Source organism: Mirounga angustirostris, unplaced genomic scaffold (assembly GCF_029215605.1).
Source record: "Mirounga angustirostris isolate CCGP_5_RB_7025 unplaced genomic scaffold, mMirAng1.0.hap1 SCAF_4, whole genome shotgun sequence".
NCBI lineage: Eukaryota > Metazoa > Chordata > Mammalia > Carnivora > Phocidae > Mirounga > Mirounga angustirostris.
Window position 1 is genome coordinate 132,363,855 of NW_026991712.1, and position 25,580 is coordinate 132,389,434.

Below are 25,580 nucleotides of genomic sequence, written 5' to 3' on the forward strand. Positions count from 1 at the left end.
CAGTTGTCTGTGTTACAACCCGACAGAATGATGGCATGCCCTTTCCTCAAGGAATGCAAGGAATGGGTTGTCTGCTGAGTGATTCCCTAGAGAGACTTGAGGTTGTGACTAAAAAAGCAGTATTATTTTCCATTGTTAATTTTGAACATTGGATCAAAGCTGAGGACCATTTAGAATTCATTTATCCATTCATGCTTTCAGTGATTGTTGAGTATCTACTATGCACCAAGCACAGTACTAGATGCTGAAACTATAGTAATGACATAGACTAGTTTCCTGCTCTCAAGGAACATGCATTCTAGTAGAAGAAGAAAGTCAATCCACAAATACACTAGAAGTCAGATTGTGATAAATACTGCTAAGAAAATAAAGCAGCGTGATGTGACAGAGGAAGCCTAGGGGACTTTTATAGATTGTCAGGGAACAATACCTCTGAGAGGTAGCATTTAAGCTGAGACCTGAATGAAGGAAAGAACCAGGTATGGATGATCTACAAGAAGGGCATTCTAGGCAGAGGGAACAGCGAAGGCCTCACCTGGTGTGTTTGAGGGAGAGAGAGAAGGCTCGAGTGGCTGAAGGGAAGTGAGAAGGAGGGAGTGGAGTGCTGTAAATTGAGATCAGAGAGGGTGCTGGGGGTCAGACTGGATCAGGCCATACTAAGGAGTTTTGATGTTAATTTAAGAGAACGCTAGAAGGTTTGAATCATGGGAGTGACATTATTGGATTTATGTTTTTGAAAGGTCCTGGAGTGCAGAAAGGCAAGAGTAAGGCGCAGGGAGACCAGAGAGAAGGTGCTGAAGTTGTCCATGTGAGAGGCAATGACAGCTGGGCTTGGGCTGGAGAAGTGGATGTATTCACACACAGGGATTTGAAGATAGAGTTTATAAGACATTCTGAAATGTCTCTAATCCCTGCCCTGTGACTCTGACAAGAAATAGGGTCCTCTCTTCTTCTCTGGGCCTCTGGTAGTAAGGTGGCTCTCTGTCCGCAAAAGGCTTTCCCTTTGGCTCCTTAACAAGGAAGTGACTACTGCAGGCTTACGCAGCTAATAATGGGCAGAGTCAGGATTAAGTTCTATCTAATGGGTGCTATTTTTTTCCCCCTGAGACATAAATCAGAGTAGTCACCCAGAGAAAGAGAAGTAAGCAAGTTTGCTTATGAAATAATAGGATGTCACAAGAATCCTGATCTCCAGAAGAAGATCCAGACCAAGCTAAGCTTAAAAGTAGAGAGAGAGACAGGGAGAGGATTGCTTGATTCACATAAAATGCAGGAATGTCAGGTTGGAGGTGGCCCTCTGGAAGACTAAAGCCAGGACTGTCTCTTTTCTGTATCTTTTTTCTTTCTTGCCATGTGTCAGAATCCCCAACTCAGGCTCTTCTTCTAAGGAATCAATTTAAGGCATAGCTTTGCAGCTCATTGGCAAAGTCCTATGCTGTTTTTTTGTTTTTTAAAGCTTTTGGTTAATAGGTTTATATTTACAGTCTGCGTGTGGGGTTTTCATTTCGCTTTCATAGCAATACAATATTTCAGTGATTATGTCATCTCAAAACACTGTTTCAACATTTTTTTCTTTATTATAATTTTTTTTTGTTTTGCAAATACAAGAAACACTTATACATGACATAAAGTCTCAGGACACTGCTTCATCTTCAAAGACTAATGTAAATTATTTTAGGCCACAATTAAAGATTTAGGCTCAGAGAATTGTCCAGAAGTGAGTAAAGAAGGCAATGTGAGATTTACAATGGAACAGAGGTGGCCATATGAGGCTCTGAAAGCTCACGCTCTATTAACACTGTAGCGAGATGACCAGCGAAGAAAATAGTTCTTTCTTGATGTTGCCATAAAGGATGAGTTGTAGTCTGGGTTTGATGTTAATCTGGCAACTTTCTCTTTATAAATCAGTAGATGTGCTCACGGCCAACATGCTGGGTGGCAGATTTTGAATTTATTAATGGTAGTAATTTCCTCCAAGAATAGACTGAGGATTTTCCTGGATCCAGAAGTATATTTCTAAATATTAGCTTTTGTTCCATAAAAGACATGAAGGAACATTTTGAGTTCTTTTTTTCTGTAGCATCTATTTCTAATTAAATTATGCCATAGATCAGTTTCAGGAAGCATGGGAATATCTTCTGACTTCAGAGCTCTAGTCTCCTCCCTAAACTTGGTTCTTGGTCACAAACAACAGATTCTGACTCCAAGCACACGGGGCATATTATGAAAAGGATATCAAGGGCTCATGGGGTCCATAAGAAGCTGGCAGGCCAGGTTTGGAAGACAGGCAGGGTCTGGATGCTGAGCTATTCTGGATGCTGAGCATCAGACCACACTGCCAAGGTCATGCTGCAAGACAGTTTGCTGCGTGCCGCTGGGATGAATCCGCCATCTCAGAGCTCCCTTCCCTGTCTCACCCTCTCAAGACTCAGAGTGCTGGGTGCAAACCTGACTGCTATAGTTTAGAGTTTTTACCCACTGGCTATATCAAGAGGTCACCAGAAGAAGGATCAGGCACCTGCAGCATCTTGTTTTTGAGATAGGAGGTGATAGTGGGAAGTTAAGTGCTGGGATTTCTCTCCCACTTAGAATAGCAGAAAAAGTTCTTCATACTTGAGGTATTAATAATAAGAACAGGCAGGGGTTCATTGTTACCACTGAATTCATTTTCAGAAACATTGTGACAGGGGCACCTGGGTGGCTCAGATGGTTGAACGTCTGCCTTCGGCTCAGGTTATGATCCCAGGGTCCTGGGATCGAGTCCCGCATCGGGCTCCCTGCTGGGCAGGGAGCCTGCTTCTCCCTCTGCCTCTCTCTCTCTCTCTCTGACTCTCATGAATAAATAAATAAATAAAACATTAAAAAAAAAAGAAACATTGTGACAGTAACACTGTATCTTTCAAGCCTTGTGTGTGCCTGCATGGGTGTGTGTGCATGTGCGTGTGTGTGCCTGTCACTTATTGGGTTGGAGTGGAAAGAAGACCGAAGGACAGGAAGCCGAAGAGATGCACAAAACAAAAAGACATATTTCTTCAATGCCTGCTACGTGCGAGTACTTGAGAATTACTGTGTTAAGCCCTTTAAGATATTATCTAATTTAATCTTCACAACAGTTTATCAGTGTGGTGTTCTTCATCCCTGTTTCTCGGTTGCACATTCTAAGAGTCCAAGGGTTATACAACTTTCCCCGATTATACCCCTAGAAATTGGTAGACACGAGGCTTTTTTGTGCTATAATGTTTTGTTTCATATTGGTTGTCTCTGCTTTTATTGGTTTACTAAGACATTGTCCTATTAATTCATTGAAATTGTACGAAAAACGAACAGGTTGAATGAGAACAGTCAAAAAATCACACAAATCGGCTGGGTCAGATAATCACAGGGATTAAAGATTTCCTACAGAATCTCATTGACCCATTAATTGGCTGGCCTTCTGAGGAGCTTGGGTTTCTAGAGAATACTGTGCAAATCCCATAGAGATGAGAATTTTCACTTGTCCTACAATAAACTTTTCAGTTTCCATTCAACACGATACCTACAATGTAGGAGGTGTTTTCTGTAAAGGTGTGACATCAGTTTAATCCAGTGGTCTGTCTTTTCAGGCTTAGCACACTCACATACAGTGATAAAGTTTTACTAGATAAACATTTTCCAGTAAGTAAAATTCACAAATATTATTCTTTTCACTCAACTATTTATAAAACAAATAAAACTGTTTATTGAGTTCTCTTTGCTTAGTGGGAAAGTGTTTGACTACAGTCAAAATTAGAAAATTTGTTTTGACAGTTTTAAAACTTGCAGCATGATATAGTGCAATTGAGAGTCTTGCAAACCTGCTTTCATCTTTTTTTTTTCTTATAATTGTGGAGAAGAGAAAGAACCTTAGCAAACGAACTTCAGTGAGCTCACAGGGACTCTCTTAGAGGAATTCAGACATATTACACATTAGCACCCTCTCACCCAGATTAAAAGGCTTCAGATTCCTTAGCTGAATCCTTGAGATCCTGAATTTGGCCACACTTACTACTCACTCTCTCCCCCTCCCCCAGCATCCTTACCTTCAGTCATCAAGATCAATCTGCAGTTCCTAGGATGATTCACACAATTTCCCACTCAGCAGTAGGAACTCTATCTCTTAAAACTCTCCAGAAGTACCTGCTATTTTAGGAGGCAACGCTTTCCTGATCCTACAGACAGATTTCAATGCCTTACTCTGTACTGCATAGTGCCTGTGTATATTCTGATCACTTAATTAATTATGCACAGTTTTATTTACAATTGTCATAATATTTATTATGGCACTGAAGACGATTGTCCACAGTAGACAAATGCTTACTTTACAGGAGGCACTGTGCTAAGCATTTCACAGACATCATCTCATTTCATTCTGTCAACAACACTCTGAGAGGATACTGCTATCTCCTTTTTCAGATGAGGAAAGCAGTTTGGAGATGTTAAGTAACTTTCCCAGATCACATAGCTAACAAAAAGCAGAGCTGACTTTCAAATCCAGATTTGTCTGATTTTATAGCCTATGTGATAAATGACTAAACTGTATGGCCTCCCTCTTGTTAATATTCATTTATTTGTCTGATTCACTGTACACTGTAAAGTGCTTAAGAACAGAGCCTTTGCCTTATTAGTCCATCAATTTTCCTGGCCTATAGCAGCCACTCAATAAGTGATTATGGGATAAATTAAAAAAACAAAGTTGTAATGAAGTGAAGAAGACACTAGATTTGGAATCAGAAAATCAACATATAAATCCTGGCCTTTAGAGTTTTACATATATTACATGGACTTAATCTTCACATAAATCCTTCAAGGTGGATGATACCTATCTCTTTATTTTATTTTATTTTACTTTACTTTTTCACTTGTTGGGGAAGCAACTTGCTTTAAGGTCCAGAGTTTGCAAATGGTATTGAGCAAATCAAACCCAAGTATTCTTGATGCCAGAGCTACCAAGACAGCTGTGTCTAATGAATACTGGGTAGTATTTATGCAGTACAACTTGTGAGCATTTTAGAAAACATACCTTTTCCTTTATGTGTTACTTTTATTTTTTCCATGTTGTTGTTAGTAATAACAATCCTTAGAAAGATTAAAAACTACCTTCAGGTTAGACAAGAATGGGAGACACAACACTGTTTTTTTAATGGGAGAGAGACGTTAATTAGAAGCAGTGGGTGGAAGCATTAGAAACCGTTACTCTAATGTCTGGTGTCCAAAGCAGAAAAAAACAAAAAAGGATGTTTAGGAAGGTGCCCTGGGGAAAACAATGAAACAATGAAGAATTTTAGCAACAATAGGGAAACAGTAAAAATAACAAAGAAAGGGAAAAACAAGGCTTCAAAAGATGCTCAAAAGTTTCAGTATAATTACTTTGCCCTCAGTTGTTATGAGAGATGATATAATATATTGCCTTCAGAATAATAAAACCTAACTGCAAATTCAGAGTTAGGGCAGCCTTCAGAGTTGGTTAATCCAGAATTTTACATTGTCATGAAGTACCAAGGCTTGTCCTGTTTTTTGCATTCTGCCGTGTTGGCCTCATCCTGTTGATGGTTTGTTCCCCTCAGGTTTTAGGATGGTTGGTAGTATAGCAACCTAACCCCATGTCGATCCACAGATTCACTGTCCACGGTTTCGGTGGTCTGGAATCGGATGATCCTTGTTCTAACGTATTGTCAGGAGGTCAGTAGTAGCCTAATGCTACGTCACAATGCTTACATCATTGACCTCACTTCATCTCATCATGTAGGCATTTTATCACCTCACATCATCACAAGAAGAAGGGGGAGTACAGTACAATAAGATACTGTGAGACAGAGAGACCACATTGACATAACTTTTATTATAGTATGTTATTATAATTATTATATTTCATTATTAGTTATTGTTGTTAATCCCTTACTGGGCCTAATTTATAAATTAAACTTTATCATAGGTATGTATATATAGGGAAAAACATAGTATATATGGGGTTTGGTACTACCTGTGGCTTCAGGTATTCACTGGGTGTCTTGGAATGTATCCCCTGTTTATTATTGGAGGCTAGTGTACATGCTTTCTAGTTCACTTCTAGCAGGAGTAAGAAGCTGTGTTTTTCTATGGCTCACTCCTAAAAATGTAGAAACTTTTCCCCAGATATCCTCAAGGAACTTCCTCTTGGATCTCATTGCCTCGTAGGGGCTCACATCATCCTCCTGGATCCAGACACATTCTAGTATTTAGCAATGAGGTCAGCTCTGAAGTACCCAGACTCCAATAAAAATACATGTACTGATGAGAAGGGGAGATGGAAGAATGGATGTTGGGTCAGCAGCCAACAGTAGACACTACAGTGATGAGACCTATGCAGTTTAATTGAAAGAATATATGTGAAAGGCCATCAAAAAGTATAAAGCCCTAGGGGCGCCTGGGTGGCTCAGTTGGTTAAGTGTTGGACCCTTGATTTCGACTCAGGTCATGATCTCAGGGTTGTGAGATCAAGCCCTGCATTGCCTCCATGTTGAGTGTAGAGCCTGCTCAAGATTTTCTCTCTCATTCTTCCTCTGCCCCTCCCTCCCAGGTCATGCCTACACGTGTGCCCTCGCTCCCTCTCTCTCTAAAAAAAAAAAAAAAGTATAAAGCAGTAGCCCTGCATTGTCCATGGTGGGAACCACTAGCCACATGCGTTACTGGACACTTGAAATGCGATAACTCCAAATTGAGAGTGTAAAATACACATCAGATTTTGAACATTATGTACAAAAAAAGTAAAATATCTCAATAATTTTTATATTGATTACATATTGAAATAGTGTTTCAGATATATTTAGTAAATTAAAATATATCACTAACATCAATTGTACATGTTTCTTTGCTTCTTTTAAAAGTAATTACTATAAAAAAAAGTAATTACTATAAACCTTAAAAGTATATGTGTGGCTCTCATTTGGCTTGAATTATATTTCTTTTGGACAGAGCTGCATTAGGCCATTGACTTTCCAATTGTTTCAGCTGGAGAAACTATTTCAAAAAGTTTCTTTAGAGAAACAGACAAAAACAGAACTGCTCTCATCCAGTGGGGTAGGGAGTGGGAAATGCCAATAACATCTATTCACCAATTCCTGCAAAAACATTTATGAAAATACTTACATCAAATATAGATTTTAACATGAAATCAATAAAAGTCCCTCAGATAGTAAGAGGAATAATTTTATAATTACTTGCTTAAGATCTTCCTTAGGAAGCTAAATAGTGCAGTAAAAATGCCTCCATGGAACTCACAAGTTAAGGAGAGAGGGAGCTGATGGGATCGGTTGTTGGGATTTGATTATCTTCTCTTAGGAAACTATAGTCTTCGTACGAGTTTGGCTTCTGAGTCATGGGAAAAATTGATTTCCTCCTCATGTTTGCTTTCCTCTGGTTCCTATTAGTTACTGTGCTGTTGGACCAAATGGTCTGAATCCAACTAAACCAACAGAGGAGACAAAAGCAGCCCGAGGGGGCAAACCATGGAAGATGAGCAGGTTACAAGTTTCCATTTTCCTACATTCCATGTAATGTGAATTCAGTCTTCTTTAAACTTTCCTCAAACCTGGTACAAAATTGTAAGCACTAACTGTACTTTAAGTGATCTGTAAAGTCTGATTTTCTGGAAACAAAAAACACAGTCTTTTCAGAAGAACATTTTGAAAAATAAAGTTTATCATTTATCACTCAAATAACACATGGCACTTGATAGTTTTCACCAGCCACATACATGGTGCATGAAAGGAAGGAGTGATTGTGAAGGCATATGATGAGGCTGCTACATGAATCTCAAGGAATAGTGGGGGTAGAAAGGGAGCTGTGTCTCTATGGACATAACGAGTTACCATTCTGTGGTGTCCCAGCCACATTCTTCCTAATCAGAGTCCACGTATTTAGGAGGCAACAGTGAGGGGATCTTTTATGCTTCCTTTCAATACTTCAATCTGAGGAAGAATAACAAAAATATAACAACTAATATTTACATAGTACTTACTATAAGTCAGTAAGTCTGAGTGTTTTACCATTTACTATACACCTTCATCCCTGTTAATACAGCAGAGCAGTGAGCTGAGTGGGATGCAGGAGCCGATGTCTTCAATGCTGCCACTTGGTAGACCCAAAAGGAAAAAAGGGTCAGCAGGAATGTTTGGTGGCAGCTTTTTCACACAAGCAGTAAAAATAGCACAGTTCTCTTTAGAAATATTGAGGCATTGGATACTGACCATCCTGCCATGATTGGGAAATTGCAGCATGTTCCTTTTAATGTCAAAGAAAAAGTGATGTCAATGCATGACACCTTAAGCCCCTCCAGTTGTGGATCTGGCACTGCACAATTACTTAGGCCCTGTTTACAGTCAACACCACAAGAGTTAACTATAAAGAAAGCTGGTAAATTTTATGAAGAGGTGTTTTGTATTGGGGAAAGGGAAAATGAATTACACATAATGTTAGGAAGTTCCTGCGCTGACGCCGACTAGCAGCCTAACATTGGCAGAGAATTTTACAAGTAAATTAAACTATTATTGATGTGTTTTCTGTTAGACTCTGAGGGGTATTTTAAATACTTATTATAACATACGTATAAGATACATTTTCATATTTGTGGGCAAGAATTCTATAAGCAAGGAACACTAGAATCCTATGTAACATTTTTATAGTAATAAAAGAACTTTTAACTTATGATGTATTATAAACTGATAGAAAATAGCCTTACTAAAGACTGTGTTGATATGCATGTTTTATTTTGGTTTTGTCTTGAGGTATATTTTTGGAAAAATTGTTATTAAATACACAACAAGAATTCTTCCCTTCTTATAGATTCAGTATGTTTTATTTTAAATATTTGCTTCTCCTATTGATTCTACAGCCCAGCTCTCCAGCTTATTCCAGGTTACTGCTGTAAATATAACATTCTACTTAAAATCATGAGTGATAAGAAAATGTACTTATAGCCCATTAGTACCTAAATTGAAGCTGTTATCCTGGCTAATTATAATAACAGAAACAACAACAACAAGACTTGAATAGGGATAAATATTGGTGGATTTGTACATTAGATTCTAAAAATTCTAGAGGGCGCCTGGGTGGCTCGGTTGGTTAAGCAACTGCCTTCGGCTCAGGTCATGATCCTGGAGTCCCGGGATCGAGTCCCACATTGGGCTCCCTGCTCAGCAGGGGGTCTGCTTCTCCCTCTGCCCTCTTCCCTCTCGTGCTCTCTGTCTCTCATTCTCTCTCTCTCAAATAAATAAATAAAATCTTTTTTAAAAAAATTCTAGAATCTGGCACCCCCAAATGGGAGAGGGTACGCTTTCTACCATTCATTCATTGGTTAATTAAAAAATATTTATAAATCTACAATGTAATATACTCTGTGTTAGGTGCTTTCTCAGATACACCTAAAAGGACCAAATAATCTCTACTCTTGTAACAATGTTTATTAAGAAAGACTGAAAATAAAAACAAGCAACAATATAAAATGTTTAGGGATGATAAAGGAAGTAAAGAATTTGGGGAGTCCATATTAAAACTTATCCACTAGGCTTTTGGCAAGGGAAACACCAGGTAAATTAACATTTCAAGTCTACACAAAAAATAACTTGGAATTAGTCAAGTAGAAAAGGAAATAAGAGTTATAAGACCTAGGGATCCACATTTGTAAAAGCTCAGAAGCAAGATGAACTTTTATAGGACTCAGAGAAGTTCAAGGGGATTGGAATATAGATGTGAAGGTAAAGAGTGGTGAGGCTAGTGAGCTCAGCAGGGGCTGATGGTGATGAGTCTTGAATGCTCATTTAAAGGCTTTACTCTGGGCAATGAGAAGCTATTGAAGAACTTTTCAAAATGGAATAGCACAGTAAAATTTCCATTTTAGGAGCATCCTTTGTAGGCAGAATGGTGGGTAACAAATCATGTAGTAGGCTATTGTGGTAGTTCAGATAAGAGATGGTGGTGGTTTGGGTTTAGGGTCAATGGGAGTGGATGTAAGAGAAATGATAGATTTAAAAAAATACACTAGGAAGTTAACAGGAGACTTTGTGATTGATTGGATGTGAGGAATATGGATAATGAGGCGGAATGGGGAGAGAACCACAAGAAAGAGACAGAGAGAAATGAATCAAGATGAAGCAAAGATAACTCTTAGGTTTCTGTTTGAGAGAGCTGGTTTCACTGAAATAGGCAGGATTGGTGGAGAAGCAGCTTTGAAGAAGATAAAAATGTCAGTTTTGAACCTATTGAATTTTATGTAAGACACCTAGACAGAGCTGTGCTATAGGCAGCCAAATTAATCAGCCTGGAGCTCAGAGAAGAGGTATAGCCTATAGTGCACAGAAGGATTTTGAAGTCATTAGAGTAGAAGAGGTCACCCACAGCAGGAAGGGGAGGCAACCTCCCATTATTTAAGATAGAACCCCAAAATGCTGACATGTTCAAGATGGGTCGAGAAACAGGAGCCGTAAAAGAGACCCCAAAGGATCACCCAGAGGGGTAGCAGGGAAATTAATGAGAAACTCAAATCAAATGGCAACTTAAATATTTGGGAATATTTGGGAAGTGGCAACCTGTACCTCTGGCACCTGAATCTTAGGGAAGAGAATGTTTCAAGAAAGTTGTATGTAGGGAGGTGAGAGTTCTGCAGAAGGCTTGTGTATGTAAGGAGGTGAGAGTTCTGCAGAAGGCTTGTGTATGTAGGGAGGTAAGAGTTCTGCAGAAGGCTTGTGTATGTGGGGAGGTGAGAGTTCTGCAGAAGGTTTGTGTATGTGGGGAGGTGAGAGTTCTGCAGAGGGTTTGTGTATGTGGGGAGGTGAGAGTTCTGCAGAGGGTTTGTGTATGTGGGGAGGTGAGAGTTCTGCAGAAGGTTTGTGTATGTGGGGAAGTGAGAGTTCTGCAGAAGGTTTGTGTATGTGGGGAGGTGAGAGTTCTGCAGAAGGTTTGTGTCTGTGGGGAGGTGAGAGTTCTGCAGAAGGTTTGTGTCTGTGGGGAGGTGAGAGTTCTGCAGAAGGTTTGTGTATGTAGGAAGGTGAGAGTTCTGCAGAAGGTGTTATTTTCTTAAGATAGGAGAGACTTAAATATGTTATTATGATACTGGGAAAAGGCTAAAAGTTAAAGATAAAAGAAAGAGATAATTGAAAAAAATAAGGCCTTTGACATTTATGATGGATAAGATCCAGGGCGCAGATAGAGCGTTAGTCTTAGGTAGGGGATGGGACACCTCTTCTGTTTGAGCAAGAGGCAAGGACGAATGGTTAGCTACAGATGCTGAACTTGGTGGTGAGAAGGTGAGATACCCCTAAACCGCTTGTTTCCTCTTTGAGGTGAAGGACAGTGGAGAATGTGTGAGACAGCTACTGTGGTGAATGAAAGAGAGAGAGAGAGAAAGAGAGAGATGTGACCAGGGAGTGAGACAAGGTCGGAAGGTTGGGGACCATGAATTGAGAGAGACCCCAATCTGCCCATATTCACCCGGTGTTCATCCCAAGTACAAGATGTGTCTATGTGGATCCCCCTATGAGATCCAGTCCCCCCACAGCATGGCTCCAGAAGAGAGTGTCATTTTGACAAGAGATCACGTTAAATAAAAATTTCTCAAATCAGGGTAGAACCATAATCAGCCTGCACTGCGTACAGGCTGTGACACAGGGAGGGATTCTTTGGCATGTGGTGGCTCTACCCTCCATGAATCACAGAAGCCAGTAACTGACCACTAAACATCACATTCCCTTCAATAAGCCATAATGAATTGATGATTAAGTTAAATGTTTTGATCAATTATAGAGTGTCGGACTGTTTACCTATTGGTTGTTAAATTATGCACACATTGACTACCTAAGAATTCAAACAGAAATGACCATGTGATGATTCCAGGATGGACTGTGACACTAAACATTTTACCAATGAACTATTTAATAGGTTATTGTTTATATTGAAGCTTCCAACTACTCTGCATTTGATGCTTCTCTTGTAAGTGTGCAAATAACACGTTTATTGTGGAGAATCTGGAAAACAAAGAAAAAATAGAGAAGAAAATAAAAATTGCCCTAATTCCCACCTGGAGATTATTTTTAAAATTGGATTATACTACGTAGTAAACATTTGTTTTTACTTTTTTTTTTTTAAGATTTATTTATTTATTTGAGACAGAGAGAATGAGAGAGAGAGCACATGAGAGGGGGGAGGGTCAGAGGGAGAAGCAGGCTCCCTGCCGAGCAGGGAGCCCGATGCGGGACTCAATCCCGGGACTCCAGGATCATGACCTGAGCCGAAGGCAGTTGCTTAACCAACTGAGCCACCCAGGTGCCCCTGTTTTTACTTTTAACATCCTGAATATTTCTTCACGTTATTAAATATTTTTCAAAAACATCATTTTAAATGGCACCATTAAAATACATATCTATTATGCAAATCAGTGGATGTCCCATAATTTAAACTGTGCCCTGTGCCTTATTGTTGGCCTTTTCAGTTTTCCTAATTTTCTTTTGAGGTGAATATCTCTGCACAGAAAACTTTGCCCACATCTCTGATTCCTTCTTTAATCATTTAGCTACTCTTTAACAAAAATCGTTTGAGTATAGTTGACACACAATGTTACATTAGTTTCAGGTGTACAACATAGTGATTGGACAAGTTTATACGACATGCTGTGTTCACAACAAGTGTAGTTACCATTTGTCAGCATACAACACCGTAATTGTCACTAACACTGTGGATCTCTGAGTGGATGATAGGATTCAACATTTTGGGTTTAAATTAAACTGTATTTTGGCAGAAAAAGAAAACTATCTTAAATCTAAATATTTGCAAAGATGAATGTTCTTTAAACCTTGACAAAGGCATATTCTCTAGACTTTCACTTGACTCCTGAGATATAAAGATGTGAAATAGAAAAAAGATAGCTCTTCTGACATGTATATCACAAAGCTAATTCGTCTTCTACAATCCAAGGAATAAATACTTTTATACAGTAGGTTTTGCCTTGCCCCTTTCAGCCAGAATTTGAATACTAACATAGTTACTGACATTTTTTGACTATTCTAATAGAAAGGTATCTATCTAGGCATAACATACGTCATGAGCTATACTGAGCCAACTCACACGGAATTTACAATTCATACTATTTGAAAGGAGATGGCAATTCTTATGTACTAAATAAAGTGGTGGTAGGCTGCGGGCTTCTTTTATGATTTGAAGGTCCCCTATGCAGTGATAGATTAATGGTTCTGCATTACCAAACATCTTGAAAGTTTAAATTTTTTCTTTAAGAAAATATACTCTATTAGGTAGAAATTTAAGGAAAGCAGACATATAGATAATACATTCATTTCCTAGTATTCCTCAAACATCCACTGGTCTATCCCTGAACGTCAGAGCATTCTCTTCTGGAAGCATACACAATAGTGCAATAGCCCGGGGCTTCGGAACAGGTATACTTTGTATATGGAAGACCTTAATTATTCTCATCTCATTTTAATTTTTGCAACTCCATTACTAGATGGGGAAGATATTCGGTAAGCATGTATTAATCATGTTTTAGAGAAGGGAGAAATTAAGATCCAAAGTTAGGTAATCAGTCCCCAGCCTAGATGCAGAGCTGAGTCAGATTTATGGTGGGTCTCTAACTCTTGATGTTTGCCAAAGTCAGCTACTTCTAAAAAAATCTTCCCCAAAAGCTTTATGAATCTAGTCCCTTGTACTAGTCATATGCCCATTTTCTAACTTTGTAATTTTCCTCTCTCCTCTGTTTTCCAAAAGATACATTTGGAGTTTTCCTGAAGACGAATTTTTGTCTTTTGTTTATACCTTTTACCTTCCGGTTTCTTATCTTTTTCAAATTAAATCCTTATTCATTTTCCAGCTTTGCCACAGAACTTTGCCACAGAACTATTAAGAAAAAACTTAACCATAGAGATACATATATACATACGTAAGAGGCCTTCTGGGCCAGCCCTTTTGTTTCCTAGTGAGTTTACTAAAGCATAGAGAGTAAGTTGCTTGCCGAAAACCACACATCGTGGCAGAGCCAGCAGTCACTGTTTTGAAAAATTTTATAAAATTATGTAATAGTAAAGATGAAGTAACATGATGTCTAGTAACATTTTTAGTGTTCATGAGCTGTTTATTTTCAACTTTCAGATTAGATAAGGCAGAAGAAACTTCTGAAACAGTAGAGCGTAGAGTGCTGAGATGATTTGGCAACTGGAGAACGACACTGTAACTAGACTGGAAAGACTGCAATTATTTCTTAAACCTACAGTGAAGCTTCTTCCCATGATAATCCTTCAAATTATGTAATTAAGTGATTTAAAGTGCCCAGACTGGTGTCAGTGTATTATAATGTAGTACATTTATCAAATGATAGAGGGAATTTCCAGTAGAGCAGGTTATTCTCCCTTAGCCTAACAACAGAGGATTATGAAAAACAAAACATCATAGATAAAAATTGGCTGTGAGGAAAGTTCTCTTTACACATTTACATTAGGAATAAACTGGAAATGCATAAAAGCTACAAAATGGAGCCTAAGGGCAAGTAAGCAATTTTATTCCCTCCCCCACACGTTAATTTTTCTGGGTTTATTCATTTATTATCTTTAATAGATATTTATGACCTATAACTCAAGGCATTTTTGAATTAAGAAGTCAAGTACCAAAGATTTTTAAATGTGTAGTTATAAATCCTGCTGCAATAAAACAAAATCCAAATGCAGAATATTGAGAACTAGCTCCTTGGTTAGTGCTTTGCACATTTAAAAGATCATTATCTCTGGAAAAGAGAGAGATTGTTTTTTTTCCTTTAGGTGGAACAAAGCAGTTGCCCTTGACCCTAGACAGGGATGGAGAATTTAGGGGACACTGGTATAGTTGTGTTCCTGGTTATCACGGGTACAAAAAGAGCTCTCTCTTCCTGCTGACAACCAGGGGGAGGCAAGAGGCCTCAGAGAGTCACGTGAAGCCTGGGGAAGATGCTGTCAGAAGAGCTGCATCTCAGGGCAACCAGAATTAATCTTACCATTCCCTTGACCAGATCACTATACGAGGCTGATCAGAAGCAGCGTCATGAAGAGTATTCATGAATTAGCTAAAAAAGTAGCCTCTGTGCTGTCCAAGCACCTTGTTTTTTGTTTGTCCTTTTTTTCCTTGTGTAAGGAATTGAACTGGACTAATAGGAAAAATTATTTCCATTAGAAATCTACATATTCATGTCAAAGGTTTTCTCTAAAAGTCTGAATGTCTGAAAAATATTTGCAAAAATTGTAATCACTGTTTAGCTCCTTAAATATTGGTAAATCGGATGTTAATTTGCATTTATGTTCAAGATTAGATGGATTTGGGAGTCCTACTTCCATCCCTGCTGCCATTTGGAAATGACAATATCATGCTTACTGCCTTTAATTCTAGTTATTGTCATATTCCGCGTCTCATGATCTCCGGGAAAAGCTAGAGTGTCTCTCCCCGTGCGCCAGCTATGGTTTCATAATTTCATAATCACTGGTTTCATAATTTCATAATCACTGCAGTGTCCATAGTAAATTATGGGAAATTACAGAGAACTAATCAATGTAAGGCATATGAAACCTATATTAGCCTAATAATAATTTAAAATTATTAGCCCCATAAAAACTAATTTTAAAATAATCAAGGAAGACTGTGTAAAATGACTGAAATCCCATTTTAATTAGCAATTTTGTTAATTTTCCTGATTATAAAAAGTTGGAGAATTTCAATACTTTATTTTATCTAAAAAATGAAAATGTTAGTTAAGTAAGTTTGTTGGGTTTTTTTTAAGATTTTATTTATTTATTTGAGAGAGAGAGAGAGAGTGAGCATGCGAGTGGGAGGAGGAGCAGAGGGAGAGAGAGAATCTCAAGCAGATTCCACGCTGAGCGTGGAACCTGATGCAGGGCTCAATCTCACGACCCTGAGATCATGACCCTGAGAAATCAAGAGTCAGATGCTTGACCAACTGAGCTACTCAGACACCCCTAAGTGAGATTTTAGATCATTCTAGACCAGGCCCAGAGCACTTCCTGGAAGATGGTAGGCAGTCAAATATATTTAACTGTTGGATGAGGTGAAGGGTTAAAAGAGCAAAATACAACCTTTCCAATAGCTTATAAAAGGGAGAAAAAAGAATTAATAGACACATGTTTTTCTTAAGGGAAACCTATTGAAAATATGATTTTATACCTTTTAATCAAACACACTGAAATTTAATTGATGCTGCTAGAATAACAAGAGTTCATTTTTACATGTTGCAAATTTAAAAATTGAGATTATTTAAACAGGAGTTAGGATGAAGTTTACTTTTGCTTTATGTTTTAAAAAAAAAGTTTCCTAAGAAAGTGAACAAAGTAAACAAGCTTGCTGAGATGTTGTATCTATGAGAGACGGTAAATCATTTTCAAGCAAGTTCCTCCCATCCCCTTGCCACATCTGTTGAGAGTTCAGTCAGTAGGTGTGTTAGTTTTCTACTGCAGTTCTCTAACAAATTAGTATCAACTTAGTGGCTTAAAACAAGACCAATTTCTCTTACAATTCTGTTAGAAGCCTGACATGAATCTCACTGGGTTAATATCAAGGTGTCCATGGGGCTGCATTCTTTTCTGGAGGCTCTGAAGGAGAATCGGAGACTTTTATTTCCTTAATCTTTTGCAGTTTCTGGAAGCTATCTCCATTCCTTAACTCAATTCATGGCTCCCTTCCTCTATGTTCAAAACTGGCAATGTTGTATCTCTCTGACTCCCTCTTTTTTACCACAGCTGGGTAAAATTCTCAGGTTTTAAGGACTTACGTGATTACATGGAGCCCACCCAGGTAATACAGGAAAATCTCCCCATCACAAGACCCTTACCGTGAGTCCTATCTGCAAAGTCCTTTTTGTCACATGTGATAACGTATTCACAGGTTCTGGGAACTGAGATGTAGATCTCTTTGGCGGCCATCTGTGTACATGGGGAGAGGTAGTGTTCAGTTCACAGGACTATGAGCCAGCATCAGAAGATACTGATGGAGACTGACTTATTTTTTTTAAATTGGTGTATAATAATTCATATTTATTAATGAAGGCAATTATCATCAACTTCCTTTATTTATTTATTTATTTATTTATTTATTTATTTATTTATTTATTTGAGAGAGAGAGAATGAGAGAGAGCATATGAGAGGGGTTAGGGTCAGAGGGAGAAGCAGACTCCCCACCAAGCAGGGAGCCCGATGTGGGACTCGATCCAGGGACTCCAGGATCATGACCTGAGCCGAAGGCAGTCGCTTAACCAACTGAGCCACCCAGGCGCCCCATCAACTTCCTTTAAATGAAACTTTCACTAATTGTTTGACATGTTTTTATGTACATACAGTTTTTAAAATAATTTAATGATTGTTTAATGGTAAGTTATTGTTTAATAGTAATAATTCCATTGCCTTCCACAAGTCTATGTATTTCACATAATTTAATTATATAACAATATAGCTTTATATACATGAACTATCTTATATTCTGTTTTCACCCAATTCTTAGATATACTTCTATACAAATAGGCCATATTTTATTAAGTTTTACTCCTGATGTTAGAGATTTATGTGTTTACAGTTTCTTACTAATGTAGATAATGCTTCACTGAACATTGACTTATTTATACAGCTGTTTTTGCTTTTATTGAGTAAGGAAAAAATTCCTTTGAAAGAAATTTACAGGGTAAGAATATATGACTATCTTCAGGTTGTCTACACATTCCCCTCTTCTTATTTGTTTATAGAACCATAATTTTGTTCAGGTATTGACTATATAAGAAGCAAGTGCCATTGTTGGGATTATGGTTTTGTGGTCTGGGGAGTCTTGGGTGTTCAGGGATGTTGACTTCAATTTGAGATATATGACCTAAGGACAAACATCCAAATAAGTGTGGGCCTCAAGAGAGACCTTGGCTTCAATGAAAATGTACTGTGAGCAACAAATGCAAGCCCCATATGTAATTTAAAATTTTCCAGTAGTGACATTTTCTAAAATGTAAAAAAAAAAGGGGGGGGAGCGATGCTGATTTTAATAGTATATTTTATTTGATACAATATATCAAAAATCTTAACATTTCATTATATAATCATTATATATTCCAACATCTCAATTTGTTCCGGCCACATTTCAAGTGCTTCATAGTCGTGCACAATTAGAAAGATGAACTTAGGAGCCAGTTATAAAGTCAGCACCTTTCTTTGCTTGTAAATGTGAACCTGTGTTTGGCTTGTTTCCGGGGATTTTTTTTTTTTTTTTTTTTTGCTGTTGTGAGTAACACTGTAATGAACAGTCATATATAGAACTCCTGGTGCAGGCCTTGAGGATGGCATATTCGCAGGCTTAGGTTGGCTGGCAGGTAGTAGGTGAAATGGTGCTCACTTTATTCTCCAAGGTGGTTGCTCCAGGCCACATGCCAGCTAGTGGTGTGGAAAGAGTCCTTATTGTTCCTCCCCGACACGAACATTTGGAAAAGTCTCATTTATTCATTTTGTCAAGCTAGTGGGTGTAAAATTGTTTCTCATTTCCTCACAATTTGCATTTTTCTGATTATTAATGAGCTTGAAGACCTTTTCAGAAGTATATGAACCTTCATTTCTTTCCTCTTCTATAGATTTCTATAGAAATCACAAATATTTATTCATTCAAATATAAATATACCTACATATGATATATGTCATATATTAATATATGTATCACATTATATATTTATTCACAAATATTTTTTGAGCGCTATTAAGTATTGGTCTAGGTATTGGGAATATGCTCGTGGGAGGGAAAATAGTCCCAAATCTTGCCTTCCAGGAGTTTATATTCTAGTGTATATGGTGAAGAGGGAGAGACAAAAACAATTAAAAAAAGTGAAGCAGCATATGTCAAGTGTTGTTAGCAAACCTCGGTTTAAGTCCAGCTCAGCCATTTTACGTCAAGGCTTAACTTGGCTTCCGCAATTGTAAAAAAGGAGATGGTAATAATACTATCTTCATTGTTTATTCAGTGCATATGAAGGACTTGACAGAGCCCTGGCAAATGGTAAGGACTCAGAAAATGCTAGTAATAAGTATCATTTCCCCCTTTTTTCCTTCTCCTTTTTCTCTGTAATTTCTTCTCAGAACTTCTGAAGTTTAAGATTAAATATGTTTTGGTTTGTTGAGGTGTTGGCTTTTGTCAGGGTGTCAGTCTATTGATACTTTCTGTGACACAACAGATGACCTTAGCTAATTTTGAGATGTGTTTTTGAGATTTCAAGCGTCTTAAATCCCAAGAACCAAGAGCCTGAGAACGTGTACTTTTTAAAAAGCTACATCATGTCAAATGCCAAAAATGTGGGAAAATCTGTAGGAATGCCTTGTATTCATTCATGGCTGTGTCCTGTGAATGTAAATTTTGCCTGAATTAATCATCTCAATCTAACAACCAATTTACTATAAACCATGCGCAAAGTACTGTATAGAGGAGATGCATGTGACCTTGTTAATCTTTGGAACAATTATTTGTCCCTCTTTCTTAGATCATGATGTTGAAAATGATCTTCAATCAGACATCAGTTGAGCACTGCAAGACTCACACTGAAAAGCTGAAAGAATGCAACTTCTTCTTAATAGCTGTTCGCCTGGCTTCACTGAACCAGATCTTGGATCCCTGGGTTTATCTGCTGCTAAGAAAGATCCTTCTTCGAAAGTTTTGTCAGGTAGCAAATGCTGTCTCCAGCTGCTCTAATGATGGACAGAAAGGGCAGCCTATCTCATTATCCAATGAAATAATACAGACAGGAGCATGAAAGAGAACACCTAATCAACTTGCATGTTCACAGCTTTTGGCAAAAGTAGCCATAAACCTTACTGTGAATTTAGGCATCTCTGGCATGCCGCTGTTTATGCATTGGAGGAGAATTTTGATATAAGGCTAAATGGTCTCAGAAGCATAGATAATCCCCCATGTGCCCAAAGTATTGAAACACAAACAAAGGAAAATATATTATTAACAGTGTAGTGTTTTGGGGTCTCTGCCATTTGTAGCTGAATATGTGATTATTTATGAGATGAAAACATTTTTTTATATAAATGATCTTGGTTTGTGGTGGGGATGGAGTGGGGAAAGTTAATATTCCAGTATACCGAGTACATAGGAGATTGAATCCATAGATCATCAGAGATAGGCAAAAATTTGTTTTTGTTCAAAGACCTGGGTCTTCTGTGTTCTCTTTCTTTCTTTCTCTCCATGTCACTCTTTTCCCCTTATATTTTTTAAAAAGTTGCATTAGGATAAAAAAACATATAATGTATCCATAGTATTCAGTGGTATTGATGTAAATATTGCTCAATGCATAAATTATCTGTTGAACTTATAAAGTTTAAGTTTTGGTTGTGTCGGTAATTAGGTTTACTCATTATCTAAATAAGAGAGAAATGCATTTATTTGAAATATGACAGGATTTGTGACTATCCAAATTACTAAATGTTATTTTTTTTAATACATTTTTAATTCCTAAAAGCCGGATAAGATTCATGAATCTGATCTTGAGAGTCAGTAGAGTGATTTTTCAAAATACTATTTAAGAACTGATTTGAGAACTAAATATAGGTACTGTGGTTAATTATCTTCCCTGATCGTTCCACCAAAAGTATTCTCTAGTCTTTTGGATATTTAAATGTTAACTCTGATTTCAGGACCAATAAATATTTTGAAAATTCCATAAAGACTTTCCATAGTTCGGCCTATTTATAGAATAAGAAAATTAATAGTATTGAACCCTCATAACACTTTCTCTGTTCTCCCTGCAAAGTAGCTCTATATCTAAATATTTATTATTAATTTGCTTTTGTGATACTCTACATGTGTACAAACCTTGATAGCTAAGCTTGATATCTTTATGGCACAAGTAGATTACTACACTAAGTTTTGAGAGTTGCACTTAAAAAAAAAAGAAAACCTCCCCAACAAACATAGCAATCTTTTAAGTGAGACCTACACAAAATGCTCTTTGTATTCTTTAGAGCATTCATTTTGCAAACTCATTAACCTTTCTCACGAAGATTTTAATTTACATCTTACCTTATTGCATTCCTGGTTTTAAAAAAATGAGATTTATTTTATATTTCTTTATAGTAACTACTTTTTCCCCCTGTGTTTAGTAGGCATTTGAGGAATAATTGATTTTCATAGATACGATCTAGTAGATTAATATATAAACCATCCTAGGTCAGTCAGGAATAATCAATTTTTATTATTATTATGAATAACCACGTCAAACTGAGTGGATAAACAAGATCTGCTAAGAGTGCTTATGTAATTCATGATGGTTCCACTAGCCTACATTTTAGAAAAAATGATGATATATAACATAATACTAAAACCCTGATACAAAATCTCTCTATGCTATAAAATTGGATTATCCCACAGGTCACCTATGAAGAATTAGACAAAGCTACCTCCTTTTTCCAGGAAAAAAAAAAGTGCACTTAGAATAAGTACTGACCTTACAACAAAGAGGCTTTACTTCTTGAATGTTCCTCTGGTCCCAGGTCATAATCAGATTGACACACACACAGTATGGATTTAAGTGGTACGAGTGTGATTGGGTTATCCTTCCCAGCACCTAGCATAACACTTGAAATGTAGGAAGAGTTCAGTATTTACTCAATGAACGAATGAATGAATGAATGGCTGCCAAAACTGAGTGTGCATTGGTGAGGTGCCTGCCAAAGGATTGAAGGGCTACCTGCCCTTATAGTCCATCAAACTGATAAGGTGAATGATCGCTGCTTATTTAAGTACAGAAATATGAATTTATCTTCAAATGTGTAGTAGCATATTGCTGTACAACAAAGTGCTTTATCTGTATTAATAATTTAAGAGACTGATACTTCCAAATGGTAATGGAGATTACTGTCAAAGAAATACCACTTTTCATCCGAGCACAGAAATACATAAAGACAAAACAGCCTGAAACTTATCCTTAAGTACAAAATAAATTTCTGCCCAGGGATACATGGCAGGAGTGGATACATGGCAGTTTTTCAACAAGGTTGAAAGGGAAGTGGAGAAGGAAAAATTACGTAAGCGGCATGTGTTTTTTTTACCCAGGTAGCCATTGGTTTGTCCAGGGAAAACCTGGTAAGAAATATAAGTCCCAAATGATTTCAGCGTTTGGATGATAGTTGAAGTTAGATTTCAGAGATGTTGTGCAGAGGCCCCAGATGTGATCAGGAAGTGGACACTGAAGTCACTGCAGAAGAATCTGTGTTTTCAAGTTTAAGTTTATTGGCCTTTAAATTCATTCTCATATACTTTGTTTATCTACGTATATGTCTGAGCAGGAAAAGAAGATGTGCACATAAATTATGACGATTCTTAACCTGACAGTATTGGTTAAAAAAATAGAGGCCTAGGAAACCACATGGGAAGAAGTGAGTGAGTACAATGTAGAAATTAAGGTACAATCAGCTATTGTAAATTGTACATAACGGTGCTGATTTTCTAAATGATGAATTTATGCAGCTAAGCTGTGTCATAGAAGAGAAGGATGACATGCAATCCAAAAAGAATATTTTACTTTTCAAATAAAATCGGTGCAGCAGATATCTCAAAACTATTTTAAATGGAAGAAACAAAATATGTTATCTTAAGTTTATCAAAATTTCCCTAATGCTGTATACCAAGATATTTTAAGAAATTTATTAGATGTGTGTTTAATCATGGCAGATTTAAATGACTATGAATCAAAAAGTGCACATCTATTTCTACTTAACACTTCTTATCATATAAAAGACCTCTCAACTGTGTTATAGAATAAAATTGTGGAAGCTCGTGTAAAAGTTAACTGCAAGAGACCCTGGGACTGGGGCTGGCATTGAGTAATGGACCAACTAGAAACTCTGAAGACAAAACAGTATTTTTCAAAGGTGGTCAGTCTGTGGCAATATTCTAATAATAGATTTTCAAGTGAATTAGACCTTTTATTCATTGATACTTCTTATATATCTGTTGGCGTTGAGTACTAATTTGTGACTAGTTTCAATCTTCCCGTGTCAGCAATCACTTGATGGTTCGTTTGTATTGGGATTAAATAAGAGACAGAAAGTAGAAAAATTTTTATCATTGAAATTTTAAGCACATACATTCCTGCTTATTTTTTAATACTTTAACCCCAAAATCTTCTCTCGAAATAAACAGGATACCAGAAGATGAGGGACACAAAGACTGCAGAGTATTTATTCCTATGAACATACTAAAAGCTTAATGTGGAAAAATTAGAATTTCTATGATTTACCCATGTGAAAAGTTAGACCATCACCGGTGCCAAATCTTCAGAGATGTTGTTTATTGCTGGTTCTGTGCTCGCATGTGTCTCAAAATCTGCTAGAACTGAAGTTTAAATAAATGTGAAGAATTGTGCACATAATTGAAATTATATCATTTTAAAAATGAAGACTATTTAATACTGTGGCTACATCCAGAGGACTGCTATCTGAGTTGCAATAAAATTCTGATAAGAGGTGGCATACATCTGTGATGTTTCCTAACATAGGTTTTGATAGAGCCAATTCACAAAATTTGAAAATCAACCTAAAACTCATAGGCACATTTGTTAAAGAGCTGTATCAGTTCAGTATTCTGAGACAACGAACTGGTGGTGATTACATATGAAGCATGAAACAGAGAATTAGGGAAAATGTTAAAATTAAAACTCCATTATATTGGCATCATTTATACAGATACTGATTTCCTAAGAAAGTTCATATTCAGCTGACTTACTCCCACCCAAAAGGTTTCAATTTTATTAGGAATTTGTATCTATAGTTATCAAGGAAAATCTTTTACATGTCTTCTTCCTTGAATGCCTTTTTTTGGATTGAGTCCACCTTGAATAAAACTGAAGTAAAAAGGATAGTGCAGAGTGACCTTGTTCTTAAAGTGACAAAGGGAAAACTGAGCCTGTGCTTCTCTCAGAAAGACTTTAACAAGCCGTCTAGAATTAATGAATTTTATTTTTAACGAGGAGATTGACAATTCATGTTAAAGTCAGATGGAAAGATATCTTAAAAGCATGCTACTTAAAATTTTCTTTCTCACTTGTCCCTGTTCTCTACTCTTCTAAAGAACAAAAGAGCAAAGAATTTTTATTTTATATGTTCTCTATTTTATAATTCCTAAAATGAGGACTTTATTTAAAAGTTTATAATTTATACAAGCTGAATTGTAAACCATTACATGATGATACCATAAACTGAGTACATTTTGATTCTCTGGAAAAACAATTCACTCAGATATACACCATATTCATTTATATATCACTCATTTTCTTTATTGAGAAGCAGAATTCTTTCATTTTCAGAGGTTTTAAATCAACCAGTTTAATATTATCAGCAACCTAAATATTTACTGGATTACATATTTCTTCATTAGGAACGAGACTGTGACCCCAAGCCCCTTGCCTCCAACCTGTTTATTCATTTTCTCAACAGAGAGAAAGTAACATAAATATTTACTGTTGGTGAAACTGGAATTAGAGAACAGCTTTGTATTTCTAGCATGCTATGCCTTAATATACGAAACAGAACCGAGTCTGTTTTTTAGTAAGTCTGCTTTGATGGAACAATTTTATTATGGGAGTAAAGATAGGAAGGAAAGAGATCATCATGAGGAACAAAATCAGACTTTTCAAGCTTTTTGAGCATTTTGGAGATGATTCCACCTCTAAAGTTATTTTCAAAAGTGCAGCTCTTACGTTCTTTTGTCAATTGCTTTAGAAACAGAGTATTTTGGCCTCTTAATTAAAGTGAATCAGATATCTAGACAGAAGGTAGCCAATCAGCAAATTTCAATAGTCATTTGAAAATAGTCTCTTTATGTATTTCCTGTTTGTGTGGAAGTCAAAGTGGTAATGTTAAACAGAGAAAAATGCATATGACTTACTGATACACTCCAGTGTTCTTTCAACTTTTGAAAAGGTACTATGTGAAGTAGGCAAGGGGACGGGGTGTAGAGAACATAAAGAAAGACATGGAGGGCACCTTGTACATTTCCAACTTGTTAAAATTCTTCATCCTTTTAGGCCATGCCACAGAATCAGAGAGGAAGGGACCACATTTATCTTTATACATGTGAGTGTCAGTAGGACAAAGCAAGGAGTGGCCAGTATTCTTTTCTCTAAGAGCAGGTGTTAAGTTCACTCAAGTCATCACTGACATAGATATAGATATATATATCTAAATTCTTTTCCTTCCATATACATATATATATATATGGAATTTGTATGAAATATTTTACTTTCTCCCTCTTCTTTTACCAAATGTTTATGTACAAATAGTGTAAAGTTGAACATTTCTTTACACAAACAAGTTAAAAATAGGCACAGATTATCTTCATCCGTTTACAGTAAATGAGTGTAAGTACTATTTACGTGGTATATTTAAGTAAGAACTGAAATCATTGGCACTTTAACCAATAATGTAAAGCTCAGCATAGAAAGCGTATGTTTCTCCATCTTTCCTATTCAGCCTCCTATCCCTACACACTTGGTTAAGTGGGAAGGTATACTTTTGTCATCTCTATG

General features: G+C 37.0%; 1 protein-coding gene across 7 annotated transcripts in view; it reads left to right on the forward strand.

Annotated features, from left to right (window-relative positions):
- The window catches only part of PTGER3 (prostaglandin E receptor 3), a 193,257-nt gene that overhangs the window by 12,316 nt on the left and 155,361 nt on the right, over positions 1–25,580 (forward strand). For all 7 annotated transcript variants that reach the window (XR_010410897.1, XM_064588977.1, XM_064588980.1 and 4 more), the window contains exon 2: positions 19,533–19,712. Coding sequence is in view for 6 of the 7 variants with exons in the window: in XM_064588977.1 (XP_064445047.1) it covers positions 19,533–19,712 (180 nt within the window). In the remaining variant the exon portion in view is untranslated. The remainder of the gene's footprint in view (positions 1–19,532; positions 19,713–25,580) is intronic.